Source organism: Tachypleus tridentatus, chromosome 6 (genome assembly GCF_004210375.1).
Source record: "Tachypleus tridentatus isolate NWPU-2018 chromosome 6, ASM421037v1, whole genome shotgun sequence".
NCBI classification, from domain to species: domain Eukaryota; kingdom Metazoa; phylum Arthropoda; class Merostomata; order Xiphosura; family Limulidae; genus Tachypleus; species Tachypleus tridentatus.
This window is the reverse complement of record NC_134830.1, coordinates 157,917,012-157,931,317: the sequence shown is the minus strand read 5'-3', so window position 1 is coordinate 157,931,317 and position 14,306 is coordinate 157,917,012. Positions and strand designations below refer to the sequence as shown.

General features: G+C 30.0%; 1 protein-coding gene across 12 annotated transcripts in view; it reads left to right on the top strand.

The window, feature by feature from the left end:
- The window catches only part of unc-104 (kinesin family member unc-104), a 118,509-nt gene that overhangs the window by 63,987 nt on the left and 40,216 nt on the right, over positions 1-14,306 (top strand). For 3 of the 12 annotated variants that reach the window (XM_076509038.1, XM_076509037.1, XM_076509042.1), the window contains exons 13-18: positions 7,005-7,170; positions 8,573-8,648; positions 9,267-9,346; positions 9,905-9,996; positions 12,195-12,335; positions 12,970-13,032. In XM_076509038.1, coding sequence (XP_076365153.1) covers positions 7,005-7,170; positions 8,573-8,648; positions 9,267-9,346; positions 9,905-9,996; positions 12,195-12,335; positions 12,970-13,032 — 618 coding nt within the window. Of the gene's footprint in view, positions 1-1,100; positions 1,134-5,643; positions 5,680-7,004; positions 7,171-8,572; positions 8,649-9,264; positions 9,347-9,904; positions 9,997-12,194; positions 12,336-12,969; positions 13,033-14,306 lie in introns of those variants that run through there. The other 9 variants (XM_076509041.1, XM_076509034.1, XM_076509040.1 and 6 more) reach the window with 6 other exon arrangements.

The window sequence follows — 14,306 nt, the reverse complement described above, 5'->3', positions numbered from 1 at the left end:
TATACATATTTTTAGGCAGTCAAAGTCATTTATGAAAAGAGCAAATTGATATCAGAAGATTACAATGCTAATAAGTTTTGTGTTTTTTTATGTTTATTTTCTGTAAATATTTTATTGTTTTAATACTTAAACTTAACACTTTGGTACTGTACAACTAGATATGTCCCCTGGTGGTTCAGTTGTAAGTCTATGGATTTACAATGCTAAAATTAGGGTTTTATTTCCCTTCGCTGGACTCAGCAAATAGCCCTATGTGGCTTTGCTATAAGAAAACATATAAACAGATATATAAATAAACAGTGATACACTAAAAAAAAATGAAAAGAAATAAATATTAAGTTTGTGAAAATAATAAATTTTTCGTAAATTTATATTTTAGCCTTTTGCAGAATGTCACATCTATGAGGATAGAACACTGAATATTTATTTATTGTACAAGCACTGCCTGTAAAAATAAGTGAAGTATTACTCGGAAACTATTTGAGTTAGAAATTAAAAGTGAAAGAAAGTTGAGAATTTTAAAAATAATTTTAAAGCCAACTTTCAAGATTAAAAGTACTGAGAAATAGAATAGTTTATGATTTCAGTTTGGCTTAACTCTGTGTTTGATAACCTTGTCAGATGCTTCTTTGTATCCTTTGAAAAAAAATGAATTTGTTTAAAATTTGTGTTCGAGCAGTACATGTTTTATAATTGAGTGAATTACATTTAAAGCCATGGGCACAAGCATATGGGTGTGATTAAGAAATTAAGGACTTATTCAATGAACCCTAAAACTGCAAGAGACTATTTTCAAACATATCCCACAATGCTTCAGCCTTGAACCTGTGGCTTTAAAACATGCAGCTAACTGTAAAAAGAATATATATATATATATATATATATATATATATATGTACAAGACACTTTAGAAAAGCTCTCTGTAAAGGTATATATTCTTTACTAGTTTTTATATATTGTTATTTCTAAACTACTGATTATAGCTGGCTACTCTTTTCTACTCATCTCTGTTTTTACTTATTATATTTAACTGTTTTTTTGTTTGTAACACTAAATATTCTATAATTCTCTTCACTTCTTCTTTTTTTTCAATCTGGAAGATGGCCTAACGAAACCTCGGCCAACACAACTGAGTAAGTCACTGTAGCGTGATTGTTACGAGTGACTTGTTTAACCCATTACCCTTGCTTGGCTACTAACTTCTGTAACTGTTTTATGTTTGTTTTGTATTCCTTTTCTTTTCTTTCTATCCCTCCTACTCATACAACCAACCACACAGTTCAGTCTTATCCAAGTCTACTAATTTGCCAATACGTTTTTCATTTCTAATATCCAAGTACTGAATTTCTTTATTAAACTTATTTCATCATTTTTAGGTGCTAGTTACTAGAGATTGTAGCTTCTTCTTTAGTGAATGTTTAGTTACCTTTAACTGTAATGGATCCATTAGAATCCACATTATAAGACCTGGTAGTGGATTATTTATAGTTACCAAATTTTATACCTTGTCATAGAGAAGTAATAATTTTGGGTGTGTGAACATGTTTAAAGATTTGCTAGTGCTTTATTACTGGGATTACAGTTTTTATGTGACAATCCAGGGCTGATAGGGCTTGGCATGGCCAGGTGGTCAGGTGCTCAATTCACAATCTGCAGGTTGGGGATTCAAATTCTTGTCCCACCAAACATACTTGCCCTTTCAACAGTATGGTGTGTTATAATGTGACACAGTTTCACTATTTGTTGGTAAAAAAGTTGACTAACTGCTTTCCCTCTACTTTATTTTTGTCAAAATGGGGACAGAGTTCAGATATGCTTTGTGTAGCTTTGTGTGAAATTAAAAAACAAGCAAAACAGGTGCTGACCCCTCATGTTATGCAGTGTTGGGTTGGGTTGTGCACTAGGTGGCAATCCAATGAGTGGGTTGAGATGAAAGTTGAGTGCTAGGTGACAACTCCTCATACATTACAATGTGAGATTACAGTTACAAGAGTTTGAGTTTGTTGTTGTTTTTAACTCGTATATAAATTTCCCAAATGGAGAAAGAGAGCATAAAGTGGAATCAAAATTGAAATTTTATGTTGGAACAGAAAACATTGTACACACAAATATTTTACCCTCTTTACTGTACTTGCTTTGTAACTAAGTTACTAAATAATACATGTATAGCCTTAATTTTAATTTATGTGGTTTGTTAGAATTAAAAAAAAAGAACTCTTAACTGTTAGGGAATTTTAGTGTATAAAATGCATAATCTTAAATGTAAAGCATAACCTTATTCCAGCCAGCTGTATTGAACGCATTTGAACCAGCTGTTTACAAAAAGGCTGGTTTCCCAGTAGCAACTTTTCAGTAGTAGATCTCATTCCATTTAATTTATCATTAAAGTAACTTCTAGTTATACCTGTTTAATGAGATATCTTGGATTTAATTGATTTGCAAGGATGACAAAACCTTTAATTTGCTTACTTTGTTGACTGTAACTGCATGTTTCAGAGGTTTAAATTTTAGACCTAAATAACTACATTCATGTTGAGGACAGTTATATGATGCTACGTGATCAGTATTTTTGTACAACTGTACATTTGGAAACTAAGGTAATAGGATTTAGAGGAAATGAAGAAACACCTTGGACTGAGGAGACATTCATGTGTGAAATTACTTCAGCTAAGCTTTGAATGTCTTTAAAGCTGACAATGTGAGTTGTTATTGTCATATTATGAACTTCAGACTGTACTTGCTTAACAAGATGCTTCCAATTCAAATGGAAGAAACTTGACAACTCGGTACAACTGTATGACTCAGTTTAGTCACTGAACCTAAGTAAACTGTTCTCTGTTTAATTTAGAAAGAAGGAAGATGACAAGTAATGGGATATTTTTCATGTTATCTGTGGTCTGTTGGATCAGATGTTATTAACTATAGTAATGTTACGACGTACAAACATCAAATGTCTTTTACATTGACTAATTTTAAGTTGTTTATCATTGAATTCTTTTGTCTCTAGAAACATTTTTACACAAATATTTTGTCTGATCAATAAAAAACCTTCAGTCACTACGTTACCAGTATCCCTCTTATGTTGAATATTGTGTTGCTTTACTTGCCGATCTCTCCCCAAGTATGTCTGTAGTCTGGTAGAGTTTTGTGTTACTTGGTAGTTTAACTTCAGAAACTGTATTTATTAAATGTGTCACTGTTTAATTTTCCTTCTATTAGTATAATGTTTATTTCTGGGTATTAGTAATTTAATCATTGAAATAATTTTATTGTTTCTGTCATATAATATTTTATACATGTATAAACTGTTTTTCCACATACGTGTATATGTGATTTATACTTAAGTTTTACTTGAAATGGTAGTATTTTGTCTGATATTGTTCACTGAGATATTTCCATTAATGATTCTATTGTATACAGTTATTAGGCCTGATGTAGATGTGTATTTTGTATTCTTTTTCCTAACTGGATTAATAAACTCAATTTGTGTTGGTTGAAGGTCTTAAAAGATCAGCATGTAAACAAATTAAGAACAGAAATCTGTTAACAGTGTAGTAGAAATATGTGAACAGTGTAGTAGAAATACTGTTAACAGTGTAGTAGAAATCTGTGAACAGTGTAGTAGAAATGTGAACAACTTTACATTTTTTATACACTTAACTCGATTTGTCCAACAGTGGCTCAATGGTAAGTCTGCAGGCTTATGACACTAAATATCAGATACTGATGACCATGATGAGTAAAGCATGTAACCCATTGTGTAGCTGTGCATTTAACAACAACAAAAAAAAACAACAAAAAAACATGCAATTTGATTTTCAGTGTGGCACAAAACATTAAAATATTAACATTGGTATTCTATACTTGTGAATTTCTTCCTATTTAAGAGTTATTTGTACAACGACTTAGGCTTTACTTGTTGCCTGTTTTGTTTATAAAGGATCTCACCATTAGATAATTCTGTACATCTCAAAATACACTGACAATAATGATACTCTAGTGTAACATTCATCAACCCACAGACTTGGAACCAAAAATGGGTCATTAAAATGTGTGTTAAAGTACTGTAAGTGGACTTCAAATATATAAAACATGTGATATGTTTGTGTAATAAGTATTTATTGAGCCAGCTGTATATTTCACTAAAGCTGGGTTGCAACTGGCCATCAGTGTTTACAAGTGAGTTGTGAGCTGACAGAGGTTGAGAATCTTTTATTAGTGTACTTCCATGTGTGTAGAATCGTGCAAGGATAAGTTTCTTTGTAAAAAGACAAATTGTTATGCATAACCTAAGTCATTGTACCAATTATTCTTAATAGCATAGACATTATAAATGCCATTACAGGTACTTTAATTTTGATGTACAGGTATGCAGCATAATTTATTCAATATGCATTAAAACCATTTATGCATCAAATATAGTAAGATGGATACATCGTATATCTAAGATCATGTTATCAGTAATCCACATTTCTGCAGCAGAGTTGCACTTGAAGTCTTTGAAAGTGAGTAGTATAGTAAACATTTAGTTAATAGAAATCACCAAATACTTCAACTACAAGTGTTGGTATTTCAGAATTATTTAAATGTATTTTCCAAAATGTAATTAAACAGCTTTACTGCTGATAATAGTTTTACTTTACACTCAATGTGGGATATTAATATCCTTGAAGATCTTTAGACAGGTCGAACTGTTTACAAAAAGTACATATTGAAATTTAATCATTCTGAAAGTATTTACACCATATTGTTAAATGATTCAGAGAACAGGCTCACTTGACAGTGGTTATGTTTTAACTTTTAAATCCATTCATTTTGAACAAAGAAAAATTGCTTGCAGAGAAAATGTTTTAAGTTTTTATGTTTATAAATGAGATGGTAATAAACAAGATATGTACTTAAAGAGTAAGGAAATATAGATCTATTTAGTGTTATTTCTTAAGATAAACATTCAGAAGAGATTAAAAGTTATTTGACATTAAGAAATATTGATAAATGAAAACTATATGGTAAAGTATAAACTTAACTGTGTGAAGGATATTTGAGAGAGTTAGTTTTTTTAAACTTTGATTATAGATTCTTTTTTTTCTGAAATGAATTTGAATGACAATTGGACGTGTGCCAGTTCCTTTTCTTTGATTGATAAATGTACAACTTCAGCCATAAAAAATTATAAATAAAGAAGTGAAAATAACATATGAAATTCTCTTAATTTGTGCTATTGAGTTAAAAATTATTTGTAAATTAATACTTTAAAAAAGGAAGTTAATCCAGTTCGTAATAATCAAGTTTAAGAGATTTTAAAAGTAAAACAAAATTTGTCTGGTTTGATATACTAGTTGTAATAACTTAGCCATTGGTATGCTTTTTAATATATATATGTATATACTAGTTTGATTTATAATTCTTGTTCTTTTTATTCTTATAAAATCTGTACTTTCCTTATCATAAACTTTAGTTTAACTTGAACATGTGTTTTTATTCAAATGATATATATTTAGTAATAGCAAATTTTTTTCTGATTTAAGAATGGTATTAACTGTATTCTGTTTTTCTAGTTTTAATTGGATCTTTATAAACACTTGTTTTTTGTATTTTCTAATATCTTCTGTTTTTCCTTTCTTACTTTCTGATCTATCCCAGAAGCTGGTAATGTGACGGCTAATCCCGGCCGTAACAGTAAGTCACTGTACTTATCACAAGTGACTGGCTTCATTTATGGTTTGCTTTGCTGCTTCATTGTTAACTTTTTGTTATTATTTAGACACGTTGATCTGTTCATTGTTATACAGCAGGGATTTGCTTATTTTTGTCATTTGATGCAAAAGAAAAACCAATATCATTTTAAAATCTTTAAGATAATTGAAACCTCAGACAGTAGAAGGAGCTAATTAATATATAGATGAACCTCACTCAAGGAATTTCTGTTGACTGTTTGAACTTGTAGATAATTTCCATGGCTTTCATAAATTTAATAGGGTCCATGTTAAATAGCTTCAACATTATATGAATAAAGCACCACGTTTGTTTGGACCTCCACAGACATACTTTTCTTACATACACGATTAGAAAGTACATTTGATGTACCTAATAAAAACCTCCTTCAAATCCATGTTTTTTTTTTTACCTGGAAGTATGGAAGAAATATGACAAACTAGTTATTTGTTTATTTATTTTTAAAGATGTACGTATGAGTAGGATGACAGCTTTGAAAAAGAAAAGATAGATGTAGTTTGAAGTATCAGAGCAGATCCCTGCTTTTCTAATCTTCAGCAAAGCAGGAAATCATGTGGAATGATCTCATGCATGTACACACACAGTGAAAGTATCTAGTACTAACTAACTGTTATGTTCTCATTTTTTGTTTCATGATGATGCATGGGTTTCACTTACATTTTGTTTGTTTATCGTGTTGGTGAGCAAGTAATGGTAAACAGTGTAAGGGAAGACAGTCTCAAATGATATACTCACTGTTAATAGAGCTATTGTTTAGATACAAAGTTAGAAAGGAAAGAAAAATGAATTTAAAGATTTTATTTCTATCGGTAGATGTGTTAAATTAATTAAAAAAACAAACTGTAGTTTTATTACTTTGAAGCCTAACATGATTATTTAAGTTAAAAGTTATGAATCTGGTAGAATAAAAACAGCTAATCATTTTTCAAATTACTGTCTTTTTTATATATGATTTTTAATAAATATATATAACATTTCATACTGTTAGGCTTAGTGTTAACTATGAGAGAGAGAGAGAAATATCATTTTCAGTGTTCTGTATCTGTTTTTTTGTTGTTGTCTGTACTGCTGACTGTGCACATTATTACACCAAGCTGACCAGTGTGTTTATTGTAAGCAGAGGCTGTTTTAATATATTGTAAGTTCTTTATGAATCTTTTGTAAGTTGTGTGCTTTATTGCTTGCATTGTTTTGAATATAAACTTTCAAGAGCAAATAGAAGATTTTGTATTCATGAAATTCATACCTTATATTAAATTTTGTTGTAGATGAGACTGGGAGAGCAGATGTGATTAATAAAAACCATACCAACTCTGTGTCTGCGGCAGGAGAGAATGCCATGCAACAGTTGCAAGAATCGGAAAAACTGATTGCTGAACTGAATGAAACTTGGGAAGAGAAGTTAAAAAAGACAGAAGCTATAAGATTGCAAAGGTATGTTGTGAAATCAGCGTGCATGTGTAAATTATCATAATGGCAAAAATCGTGGTGTTACATGTTATTCTGCATATGTGGAATAAGGTGTTATAAACATAATGAAATACATGTGTTATCAGTAAAAGAATACTACTTTTTTATATTTTAGTATTCCAGTTATCCTAGTGGTGCGACAACTGTTTCTGTTTTCATAAAATTTAGGCTACAAACAGCCCTTATCAGTAAACATGTTTAAAGATGTTAGCAATAGTTTTTTTTATACTGTTTATACAACATTCAACATTATTTCTGGTGTTAAAATCATTCATAGTTGCTAAGAGGTAAAAGTATTACAACTAATGACTGTTCTCTTCTTGGGTGTTATAAACAAATTTAATGTTGCACAAGTGATGATAATTCTATATTTGGGTGCTCCAAATAGCAACAATACTTGTAGGTTGCTCTAAATAACAACAGTACTTGTGGGTTGCTCCAAATAACAATTATACTCTTAGTATTTAGGTTTTAAGAAATAGTAAAACTTCTTTATCACTAATACAAATAATGCTTAGTGTAACAGGGTTTCAAGTTGTTGTTTAACCTTCTATTGCATGCATTATGAAAGTACAAAGGGGAAAAAAAATTTGTACATCTATATTGCATAAAAAAAGTTCTGTGAAATATATTTTGGTATTCTTTAAATGGATATGTTACCTGGAAGTAACTCAGCTTAACTTAAGAACCAACTAAAATAACTCCATGGTTTATTTAGGCTGTTATTGGGAAATAAAAGCATTGAAATACAGACAGACTTGAAACATTTTGTGTACCAACAAAGGTATATTTGTTACATGTGCAATGCAATATGCAATAGAGAAATATGAAAAAAAAAAAAATTTGATTTGAAAATTCTATAGATGACGATTTCATTCTCATATTTGTGAAAAAAATTACTTTTAATGTTATGTTTTCCCATACTAAGTTTAGTATTTTATTTCCCATTTGCATGAAAATTTTAGAATATATACGAGTAAATACCAATTGTAATTCATCACCTCCAAACACTAAAGTTTACGAATTTATATACATATACCTTAGCTGCTGTTCAGACATGTGGCTAAGGTACCTAGGACACAGCATATTACATAAAGTTTCCTCATGTTTCAAACTTATACTGAACATGTGCTTCAAAACTTAAAAGCACATTTGTTTTTGTTTTTTGTAGAAATTGACCCTTTAGTATAGAAATAAATCTCATGTGTATTTCCATATATAACTGAATATGGAAACAAACCTATGAAAAAATAAACTTTAAAGAAGTGATGTTCCAAAAGCCGTTTAAAATGACTCCTTGAATGAGTGATATTCAACATTGCAGAAGGCTCTCGTTGGTTAATTTGAAAGGTTTAACATTTTACAGAGAGGCTGTACTAGCTGAGATGGGTGTAGCTTTAAGAGAAGATGGTGGTGCTTTTGGCATATTTTCACCAAAAAAGGTAATTGTAAAGTTCTAATCATCTCTCTGGAATGTTTAGGACTTATCTATTGTATTCATTGTTTATATGCATTGTATATGCCATAAAATAATTTTCTTTTTCTTTCAGTGACTACTGTAACTGTTAAAATGCAGGTCTTTTGTTTTTCACATTTTGTCAAACTTGTGTAAGAATGAACAATTTTTTAACATTTAATGTTTTCATGTTTAGTGATATCCAATGTTATATACTTCTGACACCCAGTCAAAAGAGAAAATCTTGAACAATAAAAAGTTATTTTTCATTGTTACATACAAGAAAACTAACACTGAACTTGTTATCAGTTAGCATTGCTTAAAAGTTATCTCGATTTTCTAGTCATCTTTTTATAAAGTGTTAAGTTGGTAACTTTGACTTATAATTGTCAGTTAATTGTTTATTTCTTTTTATTAGTTTCTACATTCATTCTCGGGTCATTACGTTTCAAAGTATGCATTGATTTATTGTATCAGTTTTGTGATATTTGTTTGTTGGTATGATCTGGTGGCAGAAACATTTGTGTGTGTGTGTGTGTGCAGTTTTATGTGTTATATAAATAACTTATTTTCTTCACATTTTGTCTTGTATATTCTTCTCAAGACTCCTCACATTGTGAACCTCAATGAAGACCCACTGATGTCAGAATGTTTATTGTATTACATCAAAGATGGAATAACAAGGTAAGGATAGCTGCTTATTCATATCCAGCTGTTTCTGACATAATGTTTGTTTATTATCCTGAACTTTACAGACAGGTAGCTTGCTAATTTATGATCCTGAACTTTCCAGAGATGAAGTTGGTTTAGTACCATGACCTTTCCAGACATGTGAATCTAGTTTATTATCATTAGCTTCCCATATGTGTAGCTGGTTGATTTTTCTGAACTTTCCAGATGTGTAGGACTTACAATGAAGCATATAAAATTTATATTAATCCACTTACTCGTATCTTTACTAATAAAAGAAAAATTCCAAACTTTTTCAGGGAGTATTTTGTTATTTTATAAAACTGATATATTATTCAGAGGTTTGCAACATTTAAAATTCTCATATTTTGTACTAGTTATGCAAATATTCAGTTAATTTTTCTGCAATACCCGTCAATTTGCTTTTTTTTAAAATTATTTTTACAGTTTTGGAAAAAAATAAAAGTTTATCAGTTTTAAGTATTGCATTATCTGGAAGTAAAAGATCATTAAACTATCAATTTTGATCATTTTGTTTGTAACATCTAATAGAGTTGGAAGAGCAGAGGCCAATATACCTCAAGATATCAAGTTGAAAGGATCAAGAATATTGAATGAGCATTGTACTTTTGATAGCAAGGATGGTAAGTTGATACATTGTTACAAAGTGTACAGGGCTGTGGTAAGATAAACACATACATACACAACTCCCAGTAAAACTTGTATGAACTGGTTTCTTCATAAGATAAAAAAAATATTAGATTTTGTGCACCAATTAAAATACATGGATTTCTGAAGTATTAAAAAAATTGTTCCAAAACAAACCTAAAGAAATAACTGATAGAAACAATCAACCAATAAAACTAGAACAATAATGTAAAATATGATAAGAACAACAAAAGAACTGATGGAACCACACCAAGAATACTAAGAAAACGTGGATATGGATGAATAACAATTGTTATTGGTGTAAAAGTGGTAAATGTTAATTAAACTTAGTAGGTTATAAAGAGAGTAGGAACTGGTATAACATAATTTTTATAATGAAGAATATGGTGGTGGAAAAGTATTAATTAAATATGTAGGTTGTAAGAGGTGTTATGTGGAAGAAATGTGAGGAAAATAATAAGGAACATTAGAAACAAAAGAGATTCAAATCTATATGAACATGTCATTGGAAATTAAAACCAGGAATAATTTTGAAAAGTATAAGAGTATTGCGTTTGAAAAAAACCTGAACAAGAGAAGCATTTTGGAAACTCTGAAGGACTAAAGAATCAAAAAACCAATCATGAATAAAGCATTAGGACCATCGTTTGATACAAATATCAAATTATTTACATTATAAAATAACAATAGAAGAAACTAGTTCTATCTGAAATGGAATGGTTTGAGGTATGTGTACTTTGAATTTAAAACAGTGTGTGGTCAAGTTTCAGTATTAAGAAATAAAATATTATACTCAACAAAATGTAATATTCCCACAAGAAGTTGTTTCAAGATCTTTGTGTGTGGTTAAAAACTTCCAAGGTGATAATGTAAACTTAAGTTTTTGTGTAGAGTACAACAAATGTTGTAGGGTCTAATACTATTATTTATTAATTAAGTAGGGTTAAGAAAAGAACCAGTATTGATCTATAAAAATATTTTATATTTAGGAGTTGTGATTTAGTGTTTTAAAAACAGTTGTAACTAGAGTACATCCCTGTGTGTATTTATGACTTTGTGCCATTAAAGGTCTTGTGTTTTGTCTATTATAACAATACTAAGTTGTGTTTGGACGTGTACACCTTACTATCTAAATTTGCATGCACACAAAGTTAATTTCAACAGATGTAAACAAAAGATGAATGTAAATATAAGTTAATATGCAGACATTTTGTAAAATAACATTCAAGTATTAAAGTTTTTAAAAAGGCCTAATGTTGGGTCATATTATAATATTAATTTATTTATTGATAGTAATAAGTACAGTAGGCTTTAGTCCTAATTAAAGTAAAGCAAAAAAACATACACAAGTTACAGTGTTAATATATTCTCTTTCTTTACCACATATAGGCCATATTTAATAAATGCTTAATTAATGATAGGCCTAAGATAAGTGTGCTTATATATTTCAGTGTCTGTGATTAGAATTCTTTTGTATTTTTCTAGAAATCCAGTACTTAAAGAAGTACTTTTGCGATAAAGATACTAATTTGACTGCAGATGATTTGTAGGCCTCAGATAGTACATACCTGACTTTTACTCTTGTATGAGTAATCTGATTTTGAATTTTCAGATCTAATTTCTTATTGTTAGGGTTTGAATGCCTTTTCTCAGCTGGCAAAGCATGATTAGAATTAATTATACTTGTCACAAGACATTAGTATTGGATATTTCATATTTTAAACTAATTTGTTAATCAGTCTCAAGGTTTGTTTTCAAGAAGTATAATTATTGTTTATATAAGACATTTGTTTAAACAAAACTTGTATGGCACAAACACCTTTTCTAAGCTCACTTGTATAAATAGTTTTCCAATTAATTCTAGATTGAAAGAAACCTTAAATAATGTAGGGACTAAATAATATAGTGTTAAAAATATAATAGACCTAATGATGTCTTGTGACAAATATAATAAATGTTTTATTGCTTATGTTGGGAAAGCAGTTATAAATTTTGTTTATTTTGTGCCGAGAAAAAACAGTGTCGTATTGGTGCGATAATTTTATAAAGAAATTCATCTGGCTATTCTGATGATGTTTGGAGTTATAAATACATGCTTTCTGTTGTTTAAACACAATAATTCAGTTTGAGGTTCTTGATAAGTTCACCGAATTTTGACTTTTTTTTTCTTTAGGCAATGTCACTCTGACACCCTGTGAAGGAAGTTTGTGTTATGTGAATGGGCGACAAATTACAGAGAAAATTGAGCTACACACTGGATCTCGTGTAATTTTAGGAAAGTACCACGTTTTTCGATTCCAGCATCCAGAACAAGGTTAGTTGCTGACCCCAAGTTATTGTAGTTGGTATTTCTTAAATGGAACCAGAGTTTAGTTGAGAATACTTGTTTTATTGCTTTGGTTTACTTTTCTCTATTGTTTTTAATCTGGATAAATATATGAAAGCACATAGGCCTAAAAATTGTTATTAAAACAGGTTAATTGCAGATGAATTGTTTTTGCATTTCTCTTAATTTGTCCTTTGTGGTTCAGAATCAGATATATATAAAGAAAAGTAGCATTTCAGGACTATGTTTCATCTCCCGTATATCACTGCCCAGTAAGTATTCTATTCACCACCAGAACTTGTCAGTTGGACTGGACCAATGAGAGGCTAAATATTCTGTAGAATACTATTTATATATTCAATGTAATACTTTAAAAGTTATGGCTTCAATGACAAAGTATTGAAAGACCTGTAGACCGAAAAACAAGTTACCTGTCAATGTTCTTTTTTCTCACATTTCTCTTAATTTGTCGACTGCAGCTCAAAATCACAAGTGTATAAAAATAGTATTTCAAATCTGTATGGCTATATTAAACATTTAACATGTGTATACTCTTGTAATATCTGATAGATTTTAATGCTTTATACTTGAACTATACTGTTTATTCATTTAAAATTTGAAGCAGCTCGAGAATCCCGTGAAAACAAAGAAAATAAGGAGAAATCTCCTCTTGATACACCAGAAAGTGAGTATTTCAGAAGTTGATTCTGAAACATTGTTAATTACATGATACACCAGGAAGTGAGTATTTCAGAAGTTGATTCTGAAACCTTGTTAATAACTTGATACACCGGGAAGTGAGTATTTAGAAGTTGATTCTGAAACCTTGTTAATAACTTGATACACCAGGAAGTGAGTATTTAGAAGTTGATTCTGAAACATTGTATTACTTGATACACCAGAAAGTGAGTATTTCAGAAGTTGATTCTGAAACCTTGTTAATAACTTGATACACCAAGAAGTGAGTATTTAGAGGTTGATTCTGAAATGTCGTTAATTACTTGATACACCAGAAAGTGAGTATTTAGAGGTTGATTCTGAAATGTCGTTAATTACTTGATACACCAGAAAGTGAGTATTTAGAAGTTGATTCTGAAATGTCGTTAATTACTTGATACACCAAGAAGTGAGTATTTAGAAGTTGATTCTGAAATGTCGTTAATTACTTGATACACCAAGAAGTGAGTATTTAGAAGTTGATTCTGAAACCTTGTTAATAACTTGATACACCAGGAAGTGAGTATTTAGAAGTTGATTCTGAAACCTTGTTAATAACTTGATACACCAGGAAGTGAGTATTCTAGAAGTTGATTCTGAAACCTTGTTAATAACTTGATACACCAGAAAGTGAGTATTTAGAAGTTGATTCTGAAATTGTTAATTACTTGATACACCAGAAAGTGAGTATTTCAGAAGTTGATTCTGAAATTGTTAATTACTTGATACACCAGAAAGTGAGTATTTCAGAAGTTGATTCTGAAACCTTGTTAATAACTTGATACACCAGGAAGTGAGTATTTAGAAGTTGATTCTGAAACCTTGTTAATAACTTGATACACCAGGAAGTGAGTATTTAGAAGTTGATTCTGAAACCTTGTTAATAACTTGATACACCAAGAAGTGAGTATTTAGAGGTTGATTCTGAAACCTTGTTAATTACTTGATACACCAGGAAGTGAGTATTTAGAAGTTGATTCTGAAACCTTGTTAATTACTTGATACACCAGAAAGTGAGTATTTAGAAGTTGATTCTGAAATTGTTAATTACTTGATACACCAGAAAGTGAGTATTTCAGAAGTTGATTCTGAAATTGTTAATTACTTGATACACCAGAAAGTGAGTATTTCAGAAGTTGATTCTGAAACCTTGTTAATAACTTGATACACCAGAAAGTGAGTATTTAGAAGTTGATTCTGAAATTGTTAATTACGTGATACACCAGGAAGTGAGTGTTTCAG